Source organism: Staurois parvus, unplaced genomic scaffold (assembly GCF_062004578.1).
Source record: "Staurois parvus isolate SC_StPar_1 unplaced genomic scaffold, SC_StPar_1.0 ptg000565l, whole genome shotgun sequence".
Taxonomy (NCBI): domain Eukaryota; kingdom Metazoa; phylum Chordata; class Amphibia; order Anura; family Ranidae; genus Staurois; species Staurois parvus.
Window position 1 is genome coordinate 160,295 of NW_028318361.1, and position 22,113 is coordinate 182,407.

The 22,113-nt window shown below is 40.9% G+C and overlaps 1 protein-coding gene across 1 annotated transcript; it reads right to left on the reverse strand.

Moving 5' to 3' along the window:
• Window positions 1–5,933: 5,933 nt before the first annotated feature.
• Window positions 5,934–21,903, reverse strand: LOC149450673 (pancreatic secretory granule membrane major glycoprotein GP2-like). Its single transcript, XM_089691610.1, has 10 exons — window positions 21,617–21,903; window positions 19,687–19,746; window positions 18,700–18,801; window positions 17,004–17,218; window positions 14,044–14,198; window positions 12,322–12,561; window positions 11,142–11,298; window positions 9,519–9,591; window positions 9,223–9,261; window positions 5,934–6,382 (listed from the first exon to the last, which is right to left on the reverse strand). The coding sequence occupies exons 2-10, from the start codon at window positions 19,730–19,732 to the stop codon at window positions 6,318–6,320; spliced, it is 1,092 nt and encodes a 363-aa protein (XP_089547736.1). The 5' UTR covers window positions 19,733–19,746; window positions 21,617–21,903; the 3' UTR covers window positions 5,934–6,317.
• Window positions 21,904–22,113: the final 210 nt, after the last annotated feature.

Sequence of the window (22,113 nt, forward strand, 5' to 3'; positions counted from 1 at the left end):
GAAAGTGCTCAAGAGTGAACCTTTGCCAAAAAACAAATAAAATAAATAAACATTTATAAAACAGTCCTTATAAAGTGTATAGAACAGCCCCCTTTTATCTGTGATAAATGATGAAAAATCTTCATTCCAATATAACCACCAACAAGAATTGGACCACCGTGATATCAAATTGGAGACTTACCAGATCCTTTGATCCCTTCATCATAGGAGGTCACAACGTGCTCAATATATATAATCCTGTCCAGGCTCATGTGTCTCAGATCGGATCATGTGCACCACCCAAGACTCCTCAAGTCATCCCGATGTCCTGGGGTCAACATAGACTCATATGAATCAAATAAAGAGGTGCCTCGCATAGTAAGTTAAGGTTAATTTATTTAGAAGAACGAAAATGCACTTACAAGCTTAAAAACATCAATCAGTAGAAACAAGCTAACATGGCGATCCTTACGCAATGTTATCAGAATGGAGGCTCCGTCCAACGCGTTTCGTCATAACCAGATGTCTTCCAGGGTCTTATTACCTTTATAGACAGTCGTTAATAGATTTTTTTTGGCACTGAATGTCCAAAATGAAAAAAAGAATTTGGTCAGAGTTGGGTTATAAACAAGTATATAAAGAATTGATAGCTTAAGTTCTAATAGAACTAGTATAAGTAGTGTTAATCAGCTACAAATATGAAATGCCTCCAGAAAAATACATCGGTCAGTAAGAATTGCTTTAAAGTTAAACTGTGACAGCTCAGGGGTAAGTCCTGCCTGGGTGAGGCCAATTTACTTTAATGTCACCTGACCTCCACCTTCTGCTTTCATCGCAAGATACATGAAGGGCATTCCATCTGGACCAATGAGTATATAGGTAGCTGAGTGAAAAGTAATTGCAAACAGAACCACCACCGCAGTCCAACTGCCTTTCCTAAAGCAAAGCTCAACCAACAGCTAACTTGTTGGAAGAACATCAAGCTGTTGGAAGCCTCTTGCAGTCCCGGGACATTTGCAGACACCATTTGTCGGTTAGTATTAAGCTTTAATTTCTAAGTCATTTAAAACTGGCAGACAATCAGGATTAAATGACCATCTTCAAAGCTGCCGATAAATCTTACAATTAGATTGTCTCCATAAAAGGAACTCTGAAACAGTGGATGAGCTAAGGGGTGAAGGAATTGGTTTTGGGCACTAATGCTGGTTGTGGATGAGCGACGGGTATTGTGTCTGGAGAGAGGAGTTGAGCAGGGCATGGTGGTGGCTTCCTGGTGTAGACAGGGATTAGCTGGATGTCCTGCTTAATGCCATTGCTTCACAAAAGTTTGGTTAACCTTTCATTCACTCAGAGGAGAGGCCTGGAGAATGTATGGGCTTTAAAGTTACCTCTTAAAGCAAGAGTATTTTAACAAAAACTTTCTAAAGTCTTTTGTAATTTTTGTAAAGTCTGTACAGGTTTAAGATAATGATTTATACAGTATTTGGTCCTTTATTACTTATATAAAATGTATGTTTTACAAATAGACATTTAATTCGAGGTGTGCCCCTGACACAGGATTCACAGAGCATTGTCAGTTTTCTCAAGCGAGAGAACCTCAGAGCCTCTTTTCCCTTAGACTCTCCCTCTCTGGTTTATTAGTGGTGAGGTTAGAGTTCAGGTTCAAGGGCACTGGGGGGGATTTGGACTTTATGGTTATAGGTGGGGTTGCACTTTAGCTATTAGAGGTGGATTTATGTTTACAGCTCGGGTAAATGACTAGCTTTTAACAATATCTATTCTATGAGCATTGGGACGGTGTTCAAATTTGTTAAATACCCATGACCCGGGGAGGTTCCAACTGCCAATACTACTGATGGGACAATGATAAATTATTATAAAGGTAATAGAAACAGTCATGAACCATTGTGGCTGTAGATTGATCACATGCTTCATTTCCACAGTGACTAAGTGGACATCTCTTAGCTATAGACATTAAAAGCCGTCGACATTGGGATATCCAATACCAGCATGAAGCATGCAATCCTTGGGAGTGGAATGGCAATCAATCCCAACTATTTCTGTCTCAGAGTGCAATGTTCTGTTCATTGGGTTGTGTACATGGATCAAGAACGAGTCAAAGGATGGACAGTAGACAGCAATTATCAATGGGACATATACAAACTAGGATGAAGTTAGTAGTTGTAATGAGATAAACATACCTCATCTCCATCGTACTGGGGTCATGGGGTATTGAAGGGTATTGAAGCCCACAGAAGATGAATCTTTGAAGGTCTAGTTCTCCTTTAAATACTTTTCCTAAAATCATTGCTATGCCTTGCAGTATCCTTCATCCAATAAATGATGTGGTCCATTTTACAAATAAATGCTTACCTTTTCAGCTGCTTGTGTTATTGTCCTCCCCATTCCATCCTGCAAATGGCAGGATGTACCCATTGTTGGATGTGAGGCCCCCAAAACCTACAAATGAGCACTCCTGACTTCATTCCCAACCCACACATGCACATTCTATTCTCTTTCATTCTCACATAGTGTCGCAGTGCTGACTTTCTTTGCATTGCTCTGCATTGAGGTCATGTGACACAACTTAGCTTCACAGTCAGTAGGAACAGTCAGTACTGGAGCCGGAGACTTCATCCTGCACTTCTGAAGGTGCTGTCAGGGGACACTCCAACAGAAGTCTTGTGACTGAAGTGGAACCATGGAGAGTAATACAGGAGCAGTGTTACTGGCCAAGTGAAAACAGAGGGGGAAAGCATAAAAAAGACAATTAAAGCAGCCACCACATCTAATTGGTATAATGCAATATATTACATTTCTGGTTATGAGTTTAATACCGCTTTAAATCATTTCTGGACATTTTCTAGGTGAATAGGCCAGGAAACGTCAAGCAAATGTCACCGGGGGCAGGGCACTGCCCTAGGAAATATGTATCAAAACAAAAAAAGCAAAAATATTTCCATATGACAGAGAGCAGTGATATTAGTAACATTCAAATTACAACATTAAAAATGCAAGTCTCTATTGAATAGCATGCCTGGGGGGGGGGTCCCTGCCTGTGAAGTGGTGCATCAGTTTGATGTATACAACCCACTACAGCAACAGTGATATTTACAAAGAAAAGAATCAGGTCAGGTCAATTTTAAGGGTGATCCCCATACAAAACTAGGGTCGGAGTCCTCCTTTGTGTTTCACGTCAGACCCTTTGGGTCATGTCTAAATATGGTAAGTGATGTCACCTGGGAGAAACCTCCTCTTTTATCTAAATCAGCTGTAAGAAGTGGACAAGCCGCCGTTGGGGTATGATCATGTTGGTGGGCATCAGGTTTTTTTTTCCTTCAGCAAATGTCACATATAATGATTGATGTGGATCTAAATAGCTGGGAAACATAATTAACAAAGGATGTACTTTGGGGGGGGGGGGCTTTTTTTTTTACCCCTTATGCATTCACATGGGGAGGTGTTATCTGGTGTCCTCCAAATTGTTAAAGGGGCTTTCAGATTCTGAGAAGCCCCTTTCTTCTGTCCCTGCCCAGGTTGAGGGAATGTGGCCTGGTATGGTTCAGGAGGAAGGGAGGCATGCTTGCTCCCCATTACTGCATGCTCAGAAAAGGGTCTGATATTTCTATTTTGAGGGGACCTCAACATTTTTTTTCTTGATTTTTGCATAGGGTTCCCCCTTAAATCTTTGAGGAAGCTGAAGGGTCTAGTATGGATATTGAGGAAGCCACCACACAATTCTTTTGCATGTGGTTCTCCTAAAATTCATAGCAGACCTGAAAGGCTTAGTATGAATTATGGGAGGACCCACCACAATGTTTTTTCTTTCATATATATATATATATATATATATATATATATATATATATCCCGAGCTCCTTTGCTTACTTGGCTAGGGATTCCCATACATGGAAGTAAATAGGGAAGAGTGATGTCACTAGTTGTTCAGGACTCGGCATATTTGCATCCTTAATAACCACTAACAACAGCAATCTGTCATGTATAATAAAGGAAGCAATGTCCGCTGAAATGTTCAGGTATTTCCCAAATGCCCAAACAGCCAAGGTTTGGTTTGAACTCCGGAATGAGCAGTAATCTCATCCCTACTCCTCTATTTCCTGCAATCCTACCCAGGGACGGTGCTAGACTATTTTGTGCTCTAGGCAAGATCAGCTACTTGCACCTCCTCAAAAAAAAATAAAACTTCACCTATAGTTCTACTTCACCCCTCCTAGCAATCCTCTCTCTCAACCCCCCTCCCCCCCCCGAGCATAAATCCACCAAATCCCACCTACTACCAGAAATCCCACCTGAGTCCCTCCTCTTAGCACAACCCCCTCCAACTTTCCTTTCCCACCCAAATCACCTCTCCTAGCACAACTTTCCCCCCAATCCCCCCTCCTAACACAAATCAACCCCAACCCCCCTCTTCTGGTACAAATTCCCACCCAATCCTCTCTCCTAGCATAAACAATCCCCTAAATACCCCCTCCCAGCACAACCCCCTCAACTTAATCCTTCCTTCTATCACAACTCCCCCCATCCCATCTCCTAGCACAAATTCCCCACCCCTCTCCTAGCACAAATCCCCCTCCCAGCATCAGTCCTCTTCCTTCAATCCCTAGATCCAGCCATGGCAGAGAGTAGGGAAACCATTGGCTATGGCTGCTCCCCTGGCCACAGGGCGCCATAGGGCGGCTGCCTAGGTTACCTAGTGGTAGCACCGACCCTGATCCTATCAAACTTCTGCCAACATTACCAATCCTGCCCTCATTGCACTCATCACACTGGATGTATTGAAGTGGACAAAGCCTTTCTCTTCTTAAGCTAGCCATACACTGAGCAAATTTTGGCTGCTCTCTAACGGACTGTCCACAATTTGATCAGCTGGTGGCCCCCCCAGCCAACATCCTTCCATTAAAAAAATCAGAGAAGTCAAGTGGAAAATTGTTGTCCAATCAGTACCTGCATCCATTCAGAGATTACAATAGCTACTGCTGTTTTTTGTTTTTTTTGGGGGGATGTATACTTTATTTAATTTTGCTGGGGACTTTTTTTTTATTTGGGGGTCTCAGAACGTACACTTGTTGCTGACACCCTCTGTTTGCAGTACCTCACTGTATACATGTGCAGTAAAGTAATGTGCACCAAAGCACCACATCCCCCCACCACCCCATGCCATTGCATTCAATTCAGACAATTCACAAGGCACAGGGGTTTTTTTTAAATATTATTTCCAATTTTACATTTAGTTTTTATTGATCATTTTATTGTTTTTTATTTTACTCACAAGGCATTGGATACACAGTGTCTCTCAGCAGGGCTTATTTTTAGACAAAATGTTCCATAAGAACTGTCTAAGGTGGGATTTTATCCTATTTTAGAGAGATTTTTACTCAATTGATGTGTGGCTCTTAGATAGGAACTGGTGGGAAGTCTCCCCAGTGGACACACATGGGGGGGGGGGATTTACTAACAGGGAGCACAGAGAATCTGGTGCAGCTGGCCCTGGTAGCCAATCTTCTTCTAACTTCAGCTTGTTCAATGAAGCTTTGGTAATAAAACCTGGAAGCTGATTGGTTTCTATGCAGAGCTGCACCAGATTTTGCACTCTCCGGTTTTGGTAAAAAAACCTAACAGAGGTATTAATACTTCTTCACTCTATCCAAAACAAGAAAAAAGGTTTGGACTGGAGTTCCACTTAAAGCACAGATACAGTGTATAAATGAGCGTAGCCACAAAGTGACAGGAGGAGTGTTGTTCTAAGGATCACCAGATCAAAATAAAGGTAACCAGCCTGAATAAAAAAAGAAAAATGCAACCACTAATCTAAGGGCCAGTGAGCTGCAATATATTACATTTTGGGTTTTGGGGTTAGCTATGCCTTAGGAGGCACCTTTCCCTAACCATAGCACCTGCAATGACTGAATATAAATGCAAAGAAACACCTTGAATTACATTACTTTGCAGTTTATTATATGTAAAAGAACAGTAAAAAGTACAGGTTGTGCTCACCAGGGATACAAAATATCTAATATATTGTCCATTCCATCAACCATTCTTGCCGTACAATAAATACAACACAATAAATAGCTCAGATATAAAGCCGGCACCTCTAAGCCAAAAAAGCAGAATATCGGCACTGTACAAAATGAGTAATAATCAGGGCGCATAGCGGCGAGGTTATCCTAGGTAGCGTTATATATGATGCAGCCAATAGCATACACAGAAAATGAAATAGATACAAGATTCCTTCATAACTTCTCTCTGCCGAGAGCATTGGGGTTGACGTTACGACAAAGCCTCATGGTGCCCGGGATGGTTGGTTCTCGAAGACTTTACATCAGCTTCATCAGGATCCAGGAGGAGATCAGAGCAGACAAAGTCCAAGGCATGGAGAAACCTGGAAGAACACAGAGAAGATATTAGGAATGGAGCGGGAAGGGCTTCATCTTCCAATAACATCACATAAGAGATATTAGGATTGGAGCGGGAAGGGCTTCATCTTCCAATAACATCACACAAGAGATATTAGGAATGGAGAGGGAAGGGCTTCATCTTCCAATAACATCACACAAGAGATATTAGGAATGGAGAGGGAAGGGTTGTCATCTTCCAATAACATCACACAAGAGATATTAGGAATGGAGAGGGAAGGGCTTCATCTTCCAATAACATCACACAAGAGATATTAGAAATGGAGAGGGAAGGGCTTCATCTTCCAATAACATCACACAAGAGATATTAGGAATGGAGAGGGAAGGGTTGTCATCTTCCAATAACATCACACGAGAGATATTAGGAATGGAGAGGGAAGGGCTTCATCTTCCAATAACATCACACAAGAGATATTAGGAATGGAGCGGGAAGGGTTGTCATCTTCCAATAACATCACACAAGAGATATTAGGAATGGAGAGGGAAGGGCTTCATCTTCCAATAACATCACATAAGAGATATTAGGAATGGAGCGGGAAGGGTTGTCATCTTCCAATGGAAGATCTTCTGTTCAATCCTAAGTTTTCATTGTAGTTGCAGTCTGATGAAAGCCAACTTTTATACCTGATTGTGACTATGGGAATTTAAAGTGTATGTACAACCAAAATTTTTATAAATCTGGATGCTATAGAGATAGAATTCGAACTCTTGTCAGTCTAATTGATATGGGGCATCATTAGAGAAATTTACCCTCATTTACCGTCAAAGTGACTTTTACCAAAAAGGCATTGAGGGAAAATCTGCTACATGGACCCAAACAGCAATAAAAAGAAGCTGGCAGGCACTTTGACCTTTCTATACTCTACTTAATAAAAAAAATATTTCTGTCTGTGTTGTTGTTGGAGATTTGCTCTCACTTCTGGTTTGGTAAAACCGTGGCCACTGGGACAGTAAGCAAAGGGAAATTTCCCCAACATATCCCAAGATGGCAATAAAAGCCCAAAATAGAGTCTTATCCTTTCCGACTATTTCTAAAGCTAAGAAAAAAAAATGGCTGGATGTACTCATTAATACAGAGATCCCCTCCACTGTAGTTGTGTTGACCACATAGGAAGTGATGGGAAATCTGTCTAGTGGGGGGAAAACAATAAATACCACAAAAAAAACCATTGTAATACAATATTTGTGTCATGGAGCATTATGTGTTTTCCAAATACAGCACAACAGAAGCTGTTTGCCTTCAGATTGTCTCTTTCTAATTGAAAGTCTCAATCATTGCTAACAACCCTTTAACTTTATGGTTTTATAAAAAAAAAAATCAATACATTTTTAGATAAATGTATAACTGTATGCATAGAATTATATGGATAGGTCAAAGCTCTCAGTCAGTGTTAGAATTGGACAGGTGAGATGGGGGGAAATGGGAAATTTGACATATCTCTATGGAGGAGTTAATTATTTTTGTGGCCAGTAACAGGAATCTGCAAAGGCTGAAAAGGAGACAATATTTTTGTTGAGCATTTTTTAATGCAAGCAGTGTAAGTACCTAAATGTGATCTGGTATCGGCCTTTTGCCATCCCTGTACAGAAGAAGAATGGGAGATCAGCACAGTGGCTAAGTGGTTAGCACTTCTGCCTAGTAGCACTGGGTTTGTTGGTTCAAATCCCAACCACGGCACTACCTGCAAGTAGTGTAAGTACCTAGATGTTACCTGGTATTGGCCTTTTCCTGTCCCTGTACAGCAGAGGTAGAATGTGAGAGCAGCACAGTGGCTAAGTGGTTAGAACTTCTACCTAGCAGCACAGGGTTCATTGGTTCAAATCCCAACCACGGCACTACCTACACAATGGGAGCTAAATTGGCCCTAGTATTTGTATGTATGAAAGAGAGTTAGGGACCTTCGATTGTAAGCTCCTTGAGGGCGGGACTGATATGAATGTACAATATATGTGTAAATTTGTGGTGCTATATAAGTACCTGCAATAAAATAATAAATACAAGTGAGAGAAAGAAACAGCAGAAGGATGGAGTACTAATCATGTGCTGCACACAGAAATATTTACAAGGAGCATGCGGATAGGAGGAGGGGTAGGCAACTTGAGAGCCGCAGGACTACAAGTTCCTACATGACTCTGCAAGTCATAGCTGTAACTGTCAGTTCTAAAATTTTTACATGGGAAATGTAGTTCCACAACAGCTAGAGAGCCACAGGTTGCCTACCCCTGGGATGGGGGAGGGGTAGATGACCTAATCAGTGTGCTACTGTCCAAACTGGGGGTGGGGAGAAGACACCACTGTACTCCTAAGTGTAACAGTAAAAATGGCGTCATCCTCATGGCTGTGCTGCGTGGCAGAGTTGTGTAAAACTCAGGAACGCATAGACAGAAATACAAATCCGTTGGCAGGTAATATGGCTCCCCTATCTGTTAATCATCTGAAAATTTAGATTTTTCCTGGAATTCAGCATTAGCCTCTTTATGCTGGTGGCAGCTGGTGCTTTAAATGGTCCCTGATACCCAAAGGTCGATAGGAGGGTCACCTGATCACGCTGCACTGTGATTTGCTGCACAGTGCTGACATCATCCGGAGCCAATCCTACCAACTGCTGATTATTGGTAGTTGACTGTGAGCTATTGGTAACAGCTCGGTCACAGTTCTGGGGGTGGGGCATATATGCACGGGATGGATGTTGAGGTCCACCTGCCCTTCCCCCACATATAAGGGTGTTGTTGCTGTAAATGGGTTGAACATGTTTAATTACACCTCTTTACACCATGAGAAGTCTCAATGTAAGAGTTTACTTACCGCTAGCAGAACTGACATCTGTATCGTAAGAGGAATCAGCTGGAAATAAAGAAAAACATTTCTGTTAATTGGAGATCTCAACAGGACTGAGACTCATTCTTCTGGATATATCGTATGACATTCACATTCACTGGAGACTGAAATAATTGTGTTGTGTTCACCGTAGACGTTAAAGCATTTGTAAGCCCCGACAATAAACCCAAACAATGGGTTGGTCTGGAGTTGGGCTTTAATATATGTGACTGAAGGAACACGGAAAATTACTGTAAGGAAACTGTGAACCTGAGATGACTTACCTGCATCCAGATAGAGACTGACTGTTCCTGCAATGTTCTGGGAACGAGCTGATCTGGATACAGAGGGGCAGGTCTGTAAGGAAATAAAAGTAATTCAACAGAAATTCCAGACAAGTGAAATCGATGAAGGAACCGCAAATTGTATCCAAGAAACACCACAGCTATGCTAAAGTCACAACGTCCCCTTCATGTTCCTTTATCTGTGTTATCCTCACAATGGAAACAGTGGAGGATGCGGGCGCACCAGGTTCTTCCATCACTCCAGCGGTGAGACCTCCCTGGAATAGTTTGCATTTCCCCTCCACATTGGTTTCAGTCACTCCAAGCCATATTCCCCAATCACCTATTTATTCTACATTGTATCGGGGCAGCATGGCACCATCCATTGTCTTTGTTTGGGATGAGCATGAAGCCATCATTTGTCTTTGTTAGGGATGGACTTGGGTTTCAGCCAAACCCTAGCGCATCCCATGTTATGGCTGCAGCAGATGGGCAGAACTGTGAATTCTGGTGGTGATATCTCAGTATCAGAAGCCAGCACATAACTTAATTTGCCACTTTTGTGTGGAGTTGACCATTAATTCAGCTACTTTGCTCATTACACACAGCAATGTTCTACCTGCTTGGTTAGCAGCAGCAGATCTGGTATTCAGGAGGAAAACTGGTATGTTTATGCTCGGTGCTCATTATTTTTTAAATATATTTTTGGTCCATAAACACCTCTATGCATCTTAATAAGGCTGCGCAATAACCAGAAAGCCAACTGTGGACATTTGGGCAGAACAATGGCTTGATGGTTAGTACTCTTTGCCTTGCAGCACTGGGGATCTTAATCTCCCAGCCAGAACACTAACTGCATGGAGTTTGCATGTTATGTTTGTGTGGATTTCCTCCAACATGCTAGTAGGATTCTTGGCACCTGTCTAAACTGTTCCTATCAGGGTTTTTTTTCTCAGAGAATAGGTGCAAGAACTCCCTCCTTCCAAGCCACTCCTTGTGCCCACCCTCCACCCACCTCTGAGTACTGTCCCTTAGTCCCACCCCCTACTGACCTTCCAGTACCGCCCCTTTTAAAAAAACACAGAACAAAGTATAATTTTGTATTGCTAAATAATTTTTTTGGAATTTGTTAATGATAACAAAAAGCAGTAAAATAGATCCCCCGCAGCCAACAACAATACCCCCCCCAAATAAAATACTCTCCCAGCAACAATAAATAAAAACCAGCAACAATAGTTCCCTTACAACAAAAAAAACCCCTAAACAATAGATCCACCATAGCAACAATAGACACGCTTTAGCAACAATATATTTGTCAGCAGCCAACAACAATAGACCCCCACAACTAAATACCCCCAACAACAATAGATCCTACCCAACAGCAATAGACCCCCCCCAGTAACAATATCGCCCCCAGCAACAACTGACCTCCTTAGCAGCAAAAGACCTCTACTTCCCAGCACTCCTTGCCCTTACAAACATTCTGTGCTGAAGGTGCCGGAACTGCATTCCCGTTGAAGAAAAGCCCCGGTTCCTAATATGTGGGTATGGCTAATGAAGCCCTGACTGCTCCTTCAGGCACAGAGATCACAGAACATCCTCTATGTGTACGTTGAGTCTTACCACGTTACAATCATCAGTGCAGAGTCTAAGATCAGCATAGAGATAGACGGTGTTAGAACTGGCGATCTTGAAGACTTTCATTGCAAACCGAGATTCAATGCTGAGTCCATTGCTATCCACTTTTAGCTGGTCAGTAGATATTTGGCTAGATGGGCACCTGGATACAGAAACCTTTCATCAGCTTTCAGTTACTGTAATCTAAATATTAGAACACAATACTGGTACATACTAATAGAGCTGATCAATGTATGGGGTATATACTGTATAAATACATATATCTGTTATAGATGAACAATACATGGCATGTCTTCATTATTTTACATGTATACTGTATTATAGCTGGATGATTTCATATCTATCTATCTATCTATCTATCTATCTATCTATCTATCTATCTATCTATTATCTATCTATCTATTATCTATCTATCTATCTATCTATCTATCTATCTATCTATCTATCTATTATCTATCTATCTATCTATCTATCTATCTATCTATCTATCTATCTATCTATCTATCTATCTATCTATACAGTATATATTATAGATGGACAATACATGGCATGTCTTCATTATTTTATATGTATTTTATAGCTGAACAATTCTAGGCATGTGTTCATTATATTGTTTCTGTTATTCAGAATTAAAGTTCTCAATTCACATTTTAATTGGTGGAGTCATTGTGCCGTACACAAGAAATGATTACATGCTCTGTGACCAGTATTTCTTCACACCTCAGACCTACTCTCACCTACATGATTTTCTCCCTGATGTATTCTCCATTGAGATGAATGAAATACATCAATTTGCATGTATTGCAGTCTGCCTAATTGCAGCATGCTCCATTTTCCTCCAATGGGCACCAACACATTGCTGTGACCTGGACTTATAATAAACAATGGATTGTCAATGCATTGGGCCTGCCTTGAGCAAAGGAACCCATCGATTGTGGTGTGAATGAGCCCTTCAATGGAAAACATACTGTATCAAGCAAAAATAAATGTTAATAAATGTTAATTATGTCACTTTAATAAGTTGTTTGACCAGATTAGTTCAGAACTTCTTGGCAACACTACAGCAACCTACCTCCTAATATGATATCTTTTTCTGGGCATTTAGTGAATTATTTCTGTAGTCAAAGATCACACAGAATTGCTAACCTGTGTGCTGTGTACTTACCCGTTCTGAAGAAGATAGTACTTGGGGGAGCTTGAGTTGGTAGGAGAGGCATAAATATTCACCACTGAGAGATTGAAGGTGCTGCCATCCAGATCTGGTACTTTCACAGAAAGGTAAATAGTATCTTCCACAGTCAGGGTGTCTCCTTCTGAGAGCTCGCCCGTATATGTGCTTTCTTTAAAGGCTGCCATTACGGCTGTATAAGTTGTACCATTTGTAGGACCGTTTATTACTGCGGTCCTGGAAAATAGACACAAGACAAAGGTCACCTACCAAGAAACCCTTGTAGGTATGTGGCCATGCGTCTATGTTATCACACAGAGAACTGACATTATTTGCAATGAGGATAAAGAACAAACCTATTAGCTATTTCCTTTAGCTCTGTGTATTCTGATGGAAGCCATGAATCTGCTATACAAGTTAAAAAGCACCACAATGGTTTTAAAATGAATGCTTATAAAACAAACAAAACAAAAATACTTTGAAAGAGAAATATTCCAAAATCTTTTTTGTCCGTACATCTCTTGTGGGTCACAGGAGTGCACTTACTTACTCTTCTGTGAACCAGATTGCCTGCTATCATCTGACATGGCACAGCCTCTACAGGCTGTGGAAGGATCCCGACAAAATTGTCAGGATCCATTTGACTATCTGAATGACAGCTGGATATGCCTCTCAGCATATGAATGAGATCTGGAGCCAACTACCCCCACCCCCTCCCCTGACCAATGCTTCTGTGAGTGCTGGAGGAGCAGAGCGGAGAGGACATGACTGACAGTCACTTCTCTCCACTTGAGAACTGGGCAGTAAGTAGTCATGCGATTGCTCACATCTCAGTCTTAGAGCCAATGTGGGGCAGCTGCAGAAACACACCAATTACACCATTATGGCAGCATACAGACGAGTATCCAAAAAAGAAAACCAGCGCTCATATCTTCATGCTGACTAGGGGTACTGTGACTGTCATTCACTGAGGTGCAGCCCTTGGAAGATCAGGAAACCTTGTAACTGGTGAAGAAAAGCAAAAACATGGCGCACTCTCTTCGTGCATTACCGCGGTGAAACACGAGCTTATTAAAATGCATAAAAGTGCATAGTCACAAACCAAAGGAGAGCTCTGAAGAAGGGAGTACATCTCCCGACGTAATCAAGGGTCTCCCGTCATTTGGGACCGTCACCACTGACTCTTTGTCTCTGTTTTTATCTCTTTTGGTTTGTGAGTATGTACATTTATGCATTTTAATAAACTCGTGTTTCACCACGGTAATGCACGAAGAGAGTGCGCCCTTCATTCGTACGGACGAGTATGGACTAACATTTATAGGGAAAGTTGATCCAGGGTTGATCCAAGGAATATCCAATTGGCTCTCGGGGGATCGGCGCAGAAGACGGTTGGTGAAACATTGGTGGTGAGGACATCGCTGGACCGAGGGACAGGTAAGTGTTTGCAGTCAGCTGCTAAAGTTTTTGTAGCTGCTGACTTTTTTTTTCTTTTCAGCTGGAACTCCGCTGAAGATGCTGGCGCCAGGGAGAGAAGACAACCGGCGAAACCAGCCATGGTGAGGACACCGCTGGACTGAGGGACAGGTAAGTGTCTGTATTTTTTTTTCAGCTGGAACTCCGCTATAAGCACCTCATACAAGAGTATATGATGGAATCCAATGTCATAAGAGATGGCCAACATAGATTTCTGAAAGACCAACAATGTGTAATAATAATTACCCGAGTATTGGGTGCAGGGTCACATTAAGCGTGATATTCATATACAGCGGGTAAGAGCAGGAAACATTCATGGCAGCGTCATTTTGTGTTATGATCGGACCCGTATTGGCAAAAATATTCAGCTGATTTGTGTATGTGATATGGGTTCTGTTTACCTGTAGAGAGAGGAAGCACATAAGTCATTAGACGAGGTCAGAAAACTCCATACAGTGATCTGCACATTTACAGACAGTTACTATTAATGTCAGTGTATTCCCTGACAAGTCAAAAAGCAAGTCTCCAGTTTTGTTAAAGCAGAACTCCGGCCAAAAACAACCAGATAAAAATAAATACCCGCCTTCTACCGTGATCCCCCGGGAACCTTTATGTTTTCTTTAACTTTTTCTTTCTTTTCATCTACTCTTCTTTTTCATTCTGTACTTCAGCTGAATATGCATTTTTTTTGGAAACAGAAGCATTTTGTATAATCGCTGGACCCATTTTGGGCCCACAGGATTGGCATATCCACACTCCTCTCATGGGGTTACACATAATGCTTTGTATGCTGTCTTCATGTTTACTTACAGATTCATGAGAACCTAATGGACTTTTTGGGCACATAAACTCCGTACACAAAGAACAAAAACAATGTTGCTTTATTAACCCCTTCAAGTCCTGACACTGTCACCCCCTTCCTGTCCAGGACAATTTTCAGCTTTCAGTGCTTTGGTTGACAATTGCGCGGTCATGCAACACTGTACCCATAGTCTTTTTTTGAGACAGATAAAACTTTATTTTGGTGGTATTTATTCACCGCTGGGATATTTATTTTTTTGCTATATAAATTAAAGAGACCAAAAATTTGGAAAAAAAGTGTTTTTCTTATAAAATTTTGCAAATCAATAATCTTTCTTCATAAATCTTGGCCAAAATGTATTCAGCTATCTTTTTAGCAAACCAAAAAAAAAACAAATTAGTTTATAACCAAACATTTAAAATTTTCAAATTTACAAAATTTTAAATTTTTTACATTTTTATTTTATTTCTTTTATATTATTATTTATGGGGTGGGGGCTTACATACTGTCACCCTAGAAGTGCAATGTCACCATAGTGACACTGTACTACTTGTGGGGAGTGATGAAGATTTTTTTTTCTTTTTTTACATTGATTGCATTTACACCCATAAAGGCTGTAAATGCAATAATTTCTCCTCTCTGGCTGCATTCCTGCAGCCATTGAGAAATAATGTGTGAGCTGTGATTGGTCACAGCTTGTCACATTGCCTGTACCATGTGACCTCTGTGATCATAGTAATAAGCAATGATGTCAGGAAGTGGCATTTTGTTTACTACTATTCATATGATCACTGATTGGCCAATCGGTGATCACATGAATCTGGACCTCACACAGAGGGTCCATACAGCGATCGGTGTTCCGCTGTGTCCGGAGGGCAAAGCAGGCACTAAATGCGGTGTCATACGTTCCCAGGGAGTGCGCACAAGCACTGGATGCAGGGGGACGTTTAGAAACGTCCCCCTGCATCGGCAGCTCTCCCATCCGGGAGATGAATGGAGATGGTGGATACAGTTTACCTCTTTCAGAGGGTGGGGAATATCAAAGCTGTGTGGAAAACGCTTGGGACGTGGCTCTATGACATTTCCCGGGGTGTGACCTTCTACCACCCAATGGTCGCCCCCATTTTCTCCTTTTCTACTGATGAATCTGAGATCTTCATATGCTAATCAATACTGCACTTTGTTATGTATCTTATCATTTCATTACAAATTGTAATCACATTTCTTGTTTGCTTCTATAACTCAGTGCATTTATTATGCTTTATGTTACCTAGAGGAGCTGCATGTTTATTCCTCTTCACTGATATTTCTATCCTTGGATTCATCTGATGACTTGATACTATCAATAAACTCCATTGTAAAAAATAATAAATAAATATCCCAAAGATAAAATAACAAAATACGTGCAAAATTCAACTTCAGTTCAGAGATTCCTCCTGTGGATTTTTTTTTTTTTTGCCAATTTATGTGCTCACTCTGACAGCCAGTATCAACCCACTTTCTCTGAGCCCAGGTCCCCCTGGACCCCACACCCCCAGCCTGTGACTGTTCAGTAATAAGAGAAGCAGAGGACTGATGAGCTCATCTCTCTGTCACTCTGCTCTCTCCTCCTATCAACATAATCTTTGTCAGCACATGAACTAACTATCTACATGTGCTGCTTCTCTTTCTCCCAGTTGAACAGGGATTGCCAGAGGCTGAAACCAGATCACATGGAGGTACTTATACTGACTGTATTAAAAAAAATAAATTTAATGATGTAAATAAATACAGAGCTGTGTTATTTGTGTCTTTTATATCTGCCTGGAATTCAGCTCATCCTTTTGCATGTCTCTTTTAACTAGCCTGCTGCTAAAGAGACATACATGCATGTGGGCCCCCAGCTGGGGCTGTGTGCGTCTTTTCAAACACACAGCGCCCAGCAAGCCACGCCCCTGCTCCCTCCTCCCATGCAGATGCAGGAGCCAAACACACCCCTTCCCTCACTATCTCCTCTACAAACAGGAGGTTCGAGGAAGGGTGCAGACTTGGAGGACCCGGTGGAAATGACCAGGGACACCAGGTATGTATATGAGGATGTGGGGGGGGGGGTTGTAAATTCAACAGGGCATGGGGGTAACAAAAAAATTCTTAGGCATTAGTGCAATCTTAATGTGTTCTGTTGAGCCTGGGGCATATAACAAAAGTGTTTGTTTTGTCATTTCTTTTCTTACAAGACTAAGTAGCAAAAATATATAGAAGGTGAAACATTCTTCTGAAAACAAAAATAACATAACAAGGGTTCTAAGTTTTCTCTATTACATTAAAATCCTAAAACAGAATATTTTTGTCCATACATACTTTAATGGATCTGTTTTTACTTCTCTTGTATAGTAAACAGTCAGACCGTGTCAGGAGAACTTACCACAGTATCAGTGTCACAGACATATTTTGTCAATGGACTATGAATGGCCATCTGCGATATTCCACCCACAATCTCCCTTACTGCCCAACACTTGGAGTTGGTGTCGTTCAGACTTATATTGGACGTATTATAACCATTTGCTTCCAACCAACATTTTGACACTTGTATATTGAAAGATCCTCCATCACAAGTCAAATTTGGAGATGGTTTGCTTCCTGTAAAAAGAGTAAATTCATTCAGCATTTCTGAGATGAGAAGGTGACGGTGACATACCTGATGTACATTATACACTATAGGGGGTTTCTATATATACCCACTTTGGGGTGGCAGGAGTGACCAGGGACTGGGGAGAAAGCAGCCAGAGTCAGAGTTAAAGACAAATTAAACTTCCAGTTTACATACAGTACAGACTGTTCATAGTCAATGCACCCCCTTTCCATACATTGGTGGTCAGTGTAGTGCCAACCAGGGCTTTTTTTCAGTGGGAACATGGGGGAACGCCATTCCGGCACCTCCAGCACTGAATTTATGTAATGGCAAGGGGTGCTGGGGTGTGTTGCTGGGTCTATTAATGCTGGCTGCTGGGTGGTCTATTGTTGTTGGTGGGGGATCTATTATTGTGGGAGGGTAAATTGTTGCTGGACAGGATCTACTGTTAAGATGGGTCTATTGTTTCTGGCTGCTTGGGATCTATTGTTGCTGGAAGACATCTATTTTGAGTGTCTGTCCATTTTTGCTGGGGAGAGCTACTGTTAATGGTTGGGTATCGATTGTTACATTGGTGGTCAGTGTAGTGCCTCCTTACATTGGTGGTCAGTGTAGTGTCCCCTTACATTGGTGGTCAATGTAGTGCCCCCTTACATTGGTGGTCAGTGTAATGCTTCCTTACATTGGTGGTTAGCGTAGAGCCCCTCTTACATTGGTGGTCAACGTAGTGCCCCTTACATTGGTGGTCAGTGTTAGTCAGTGTAGTGTCCCCTTACATTGGTGGTCAGTGTAGAGCCCCCATACATTGGTGGTCAGTAGAGCTTAGGATTCCGTCTGAACAAGTCAAGTAGCTTGGCTTTTCAGGCATTTGGATCCCAGTGTTGGTCATGTCCATAGATGATCATTGATATCTCCAGGGAGACCCCACCTTTTGTATATATCATCTGTCCCCCATCAGATCTGTCATTCATCGGGAGTGAAGAAAAAAGAGCAGACTTATCAGAGGCAGACTTTGCTCAAGGAACCCCATGCAATGTCTGGTATAGTCTGGCACACCGGAGTCCTTCAGAAGCTGAAGACTCTTTTCGTGATTTCCCCGATACAGACCTCCCTAAGCCACAAATCTGGGTGCAAACAGTGATTGTTTCTTTGGGGACACGATAAGCTGACTTCAGTTGGGTCTTGCTATGGTCTCCTGACTCCATATTACACACAGCAATCCCAGTTTGTATGTTTATCTGCAGACAGTCAGATTATTCCTGTACTATCCACCATTCATGTTCAGGAAGTCGGGGGGCTCATTCACACCAGGGCACTCCATTGCGGTTCATTTAGAATCCTGGTGTAAAGTGACCATTGCACCTTCCCACTATTTAATGTGTGCTACATGCACCTCATATGGTTTATTCATAGAAATACATTTTATTTCATAAATTCAATATTTGATTTTAAAAGGCTCCCATTCTGACCATATTATATCATACCATACCTGAGTTTGTATAGAGAGTTGTATTGCACACGCAGGCAATATTATTTTCACAATACTCATCAGCAGCACAGGTAATAGTGTCACAGGATTGAGACGCAGCCACTGGAGAGACAGAAAAACATTAAAGTGCGCCCTGTGTTCCTGTGTGGAAGTCTAAACAGGTCTCATATCAAGCTACTATGTGACACAAGGATCACAACAGTTCAAATAAATCAGCGATAATGTCTAGTTTGTTTCAAAGTTCTCCACAGCAATCCAATAATTGTCCAACCGCTGCAACTTGTATCCGAGTGTTCCAATATACAAACGTCTACCAAAAGTGTTACAATTCATAAACAAAGTGCTCCACAACCCTCTTCCCTGCGTTGTAGTCACCCGTGTTCCTGAATAAGGCGAGGTTCACATATATGTAGGTGCCGGAATTTGTGTAAATCACACGCATTCCTGCACCCTCAGGCAAACCACGCTGATATTCAGCAGATACGCGGGGCTGCCATTCATTCCTAATTTGTTTTGTTATCTGTTGATCCTGCCAGAAATCCAATGCTCTCCTGTGGACTCTGCAGTCTTATCTCATACAGGGTTATCAGTCCTGTCAGGTCAGTTTATTGCCCCTTCCTCCTATCTTACACAGATGAGGAAAGGGGGAAGGATTTTGTAGTCCTATGGCAGTGCTTGTTCATAGATACAATATGGAGAGTGGGAGATGTTACATGGAGGCTGGCAGGATCACCAGATGAAAACATTCACAAAAAAGTCTAAAAAAAGAAAACTAATGCAGCCACCACTAAGAACCAGCAAGCTGCAATATATTACATTATTATTTAGATTTAGTTTAGATAAATTTAAATCAGAGAATTGATCTCCCTCATTCTTTCTCTGTCCATCTGCCCTTCCCCAATTGTGCCATCTAATTTCTGGGAACTATCGCTGCCTCTGTATTCCAGATGTGTTATTATAGGAGAAAAGGACATCAACTTCACTCACCCGCCATGGCAGCGCACAATACAGAGAGCAGCAGTGTTGTCTTCATGGTTATCAGGGACCCTGGAAAATACATCCAGTATGAGCAACCAAATTCTGTTTGTGATTCAGCAAAAATCAGAAAAAAAAGAAAAAACAGAAAGAAAAAGAAACAAGTCCTGCAGAGTTTGCTTTATTTTATACATAGTTTTATACAGAAAAACCCAAAATAAATACAACAGAAAAAATAATGTCCATATCTGCTACAATATTCATTATCTTTATTGACTATGTAACATACTAGACTTACCAAAATTTTAACTGAAAAAAATTATATATATATAAATTTATAACTAGAAATATACAATAAGATTCAAACCAGTAAAGTAATACAATAAAATCCAAAATAAAACAAAATAAATACAATAAAAAAACAAACACCAAACATCCATATATTTTACAATATTCATTATTTTTGTTGACTACATAACATATAAGATCTAACAATATTTGATAAGAAATTATTTCATATATATGTATATATTATTATTATTAAGTGTTCCTGCATGGCAAGACTACTTCCTGTTATCTCACATATATATTCTGATTATTAGAGCCAAATTTACCCCCCAAACTCCTCCCACAGTTTTTACACTCCATAGACAGTAATATACTGAAACGTGCGGATTGTTCCCGATTGGTGCGCTATTACTTTGTGGAACGTTTCGCCGAATGGTTCACGAAATATCAGCATTTTTGTGGTGAAATTGGTCCCATAGGAATGAATGGTGGAATGTTCAAAACTAGAGTGTGAGCTGACAAAAGCTAGAGTGTGAGCTGAAAAATCAGGACATGATTTCTAAACTGCCATCACTCCCTCATTTGCGAGCCCCCCTACACAAATCTTATATCAAAACGTTCAGCTATCCCTGTGGCCACTAAAAATGTCCACGGCTAAGCCATAGTCCTGATAGTTTTCACAATATAACCATTTGTTTGAAACTCACGCCGCCCATTGACATTCATTGAAACTCCACTCTAGTCACCTCAAATTTGAAGGGCAATTTCTAAACTGTGACTGTGCCTTCATTTTTAATATTTCAGAGACATACTATGCATCAAAATGTAGGTCTGGGTCTTGTGATTCTCACAATACAAAGCTCTTTGGTGTAGGATTTATAATTTTTAAATTACAACTGTTTGATGTGCTATATAAATAATTAAAAGTTGAAATGCATTTCTCACTCTATCAAGCTTGCTATGATCAATTGGTTAGTGTCATGTTTACTATCTTTACTCACTCCAAACACTCCATAAAGTTACTCTGCGCACTCCATAAAGTTACTCTGCCCACTCCAACCTTTTCACAGTTACTTCAGCCACTCCAACTACACAATGTTACTCAAGCTACTCCACCCAGTTACTCCGCCCACTCCAGTTGTAGACTACAGGTGGAGGCAAGAACACTTCACACAATTTCCCCAGAAATTGTAGCTTTTCTAGTTATTATTATTATTAAGAAGAAGAAGAAGAAGAATTTATAACGTGAACTAAAGAATAAGATTCAAACCTGAAGAGCAATATAGCAAAATACAAAGTAAAACAAAATAAATACAAAGAAAGAAAAAACATTATTATATGTTACAATATTCATTATTTCTATTTACTAGGAAAAAACATTAAGATTCAAACCATTAGAGAAATACGGTGAGCTCTGGTTCACACTGAATGCGACTTTGAAATCACATAAAGTAGCGCAATTACAAAGCCGCAGATCAGTGAATTATCTTGATAACCAACCAGCATTCTGAAAATACAGAGTCACCAATGGCAATCTCCATCGTTCTCCCATGACATCCCCTCCCATCATGGAGATTGTACAGCTTTAGAAAATGACAATTGTATCCTTATTGTCTGCTATCAGTTGTAAATGACTTAGGAATTGTATACTAACCGATAAATGTGGTTTTCAAACGTCCCAGGTCTTCACGAAACTTCCAGCAGCTTGATGATCTTCCAACAAGTGCGCAAAGTTCGTTGTCGGTTGAGCTTTGCTACCTTTAGGAGAGGCAGTTGGATGTTGGAGGGGATCTGTGGACAATTACTGATCTCTCAGCTTCTTATATACTCATTGGTCCAGATGGAATGCCATACGTCTACCTTGTGAAGAACGTAGAAGGTTGGGTGACGTTAGAGTACATGGGCCTCACTCAGGCAGGATTTAGCCCCGAGCTGTCTCGATATAACTCTAAAACAATTCTTATTGGCTGAAATATTTTTCTGGAGGCATTTAATGCGTATAGTTGGTATGAAACGTCAGCAAGTTCTATTACAAAAATAAACTTTCAACATTTTAAATATTTGTTTAAAACACAATTTTGGACACTTTTTTTCAGTGCCCAAAAATCTATTATTGACAAACTATAAAGGCAAATAAACTTAGAAAGGAAC

Excerpts from the sequence above, each read along its gene's own strand:
- LOC149450673 (XM_089691610.1), bottom strand. The coding sequence starts at position 19,732 with ATGAAGACAACACTGCTGCTCTCTGTATTGTGCGCTGCCATGGCGG. Across the intron at positions 18,802-19,686 it reads ATTGTGCGCTGCCATGGCGG|TGGCTGCGTCTCAATCCTGT; the intron begins GTGAGTGAAGTT and ends CTGTCTCTCCAG. Across the intron at positions 9,592-11,141 it reads GCACTGATGATTGTAACGTG|ACCTGCCCCTCTGTATCCAG; the intron begins GTAAGACTCAAC and ends ATTTCCTTACAG.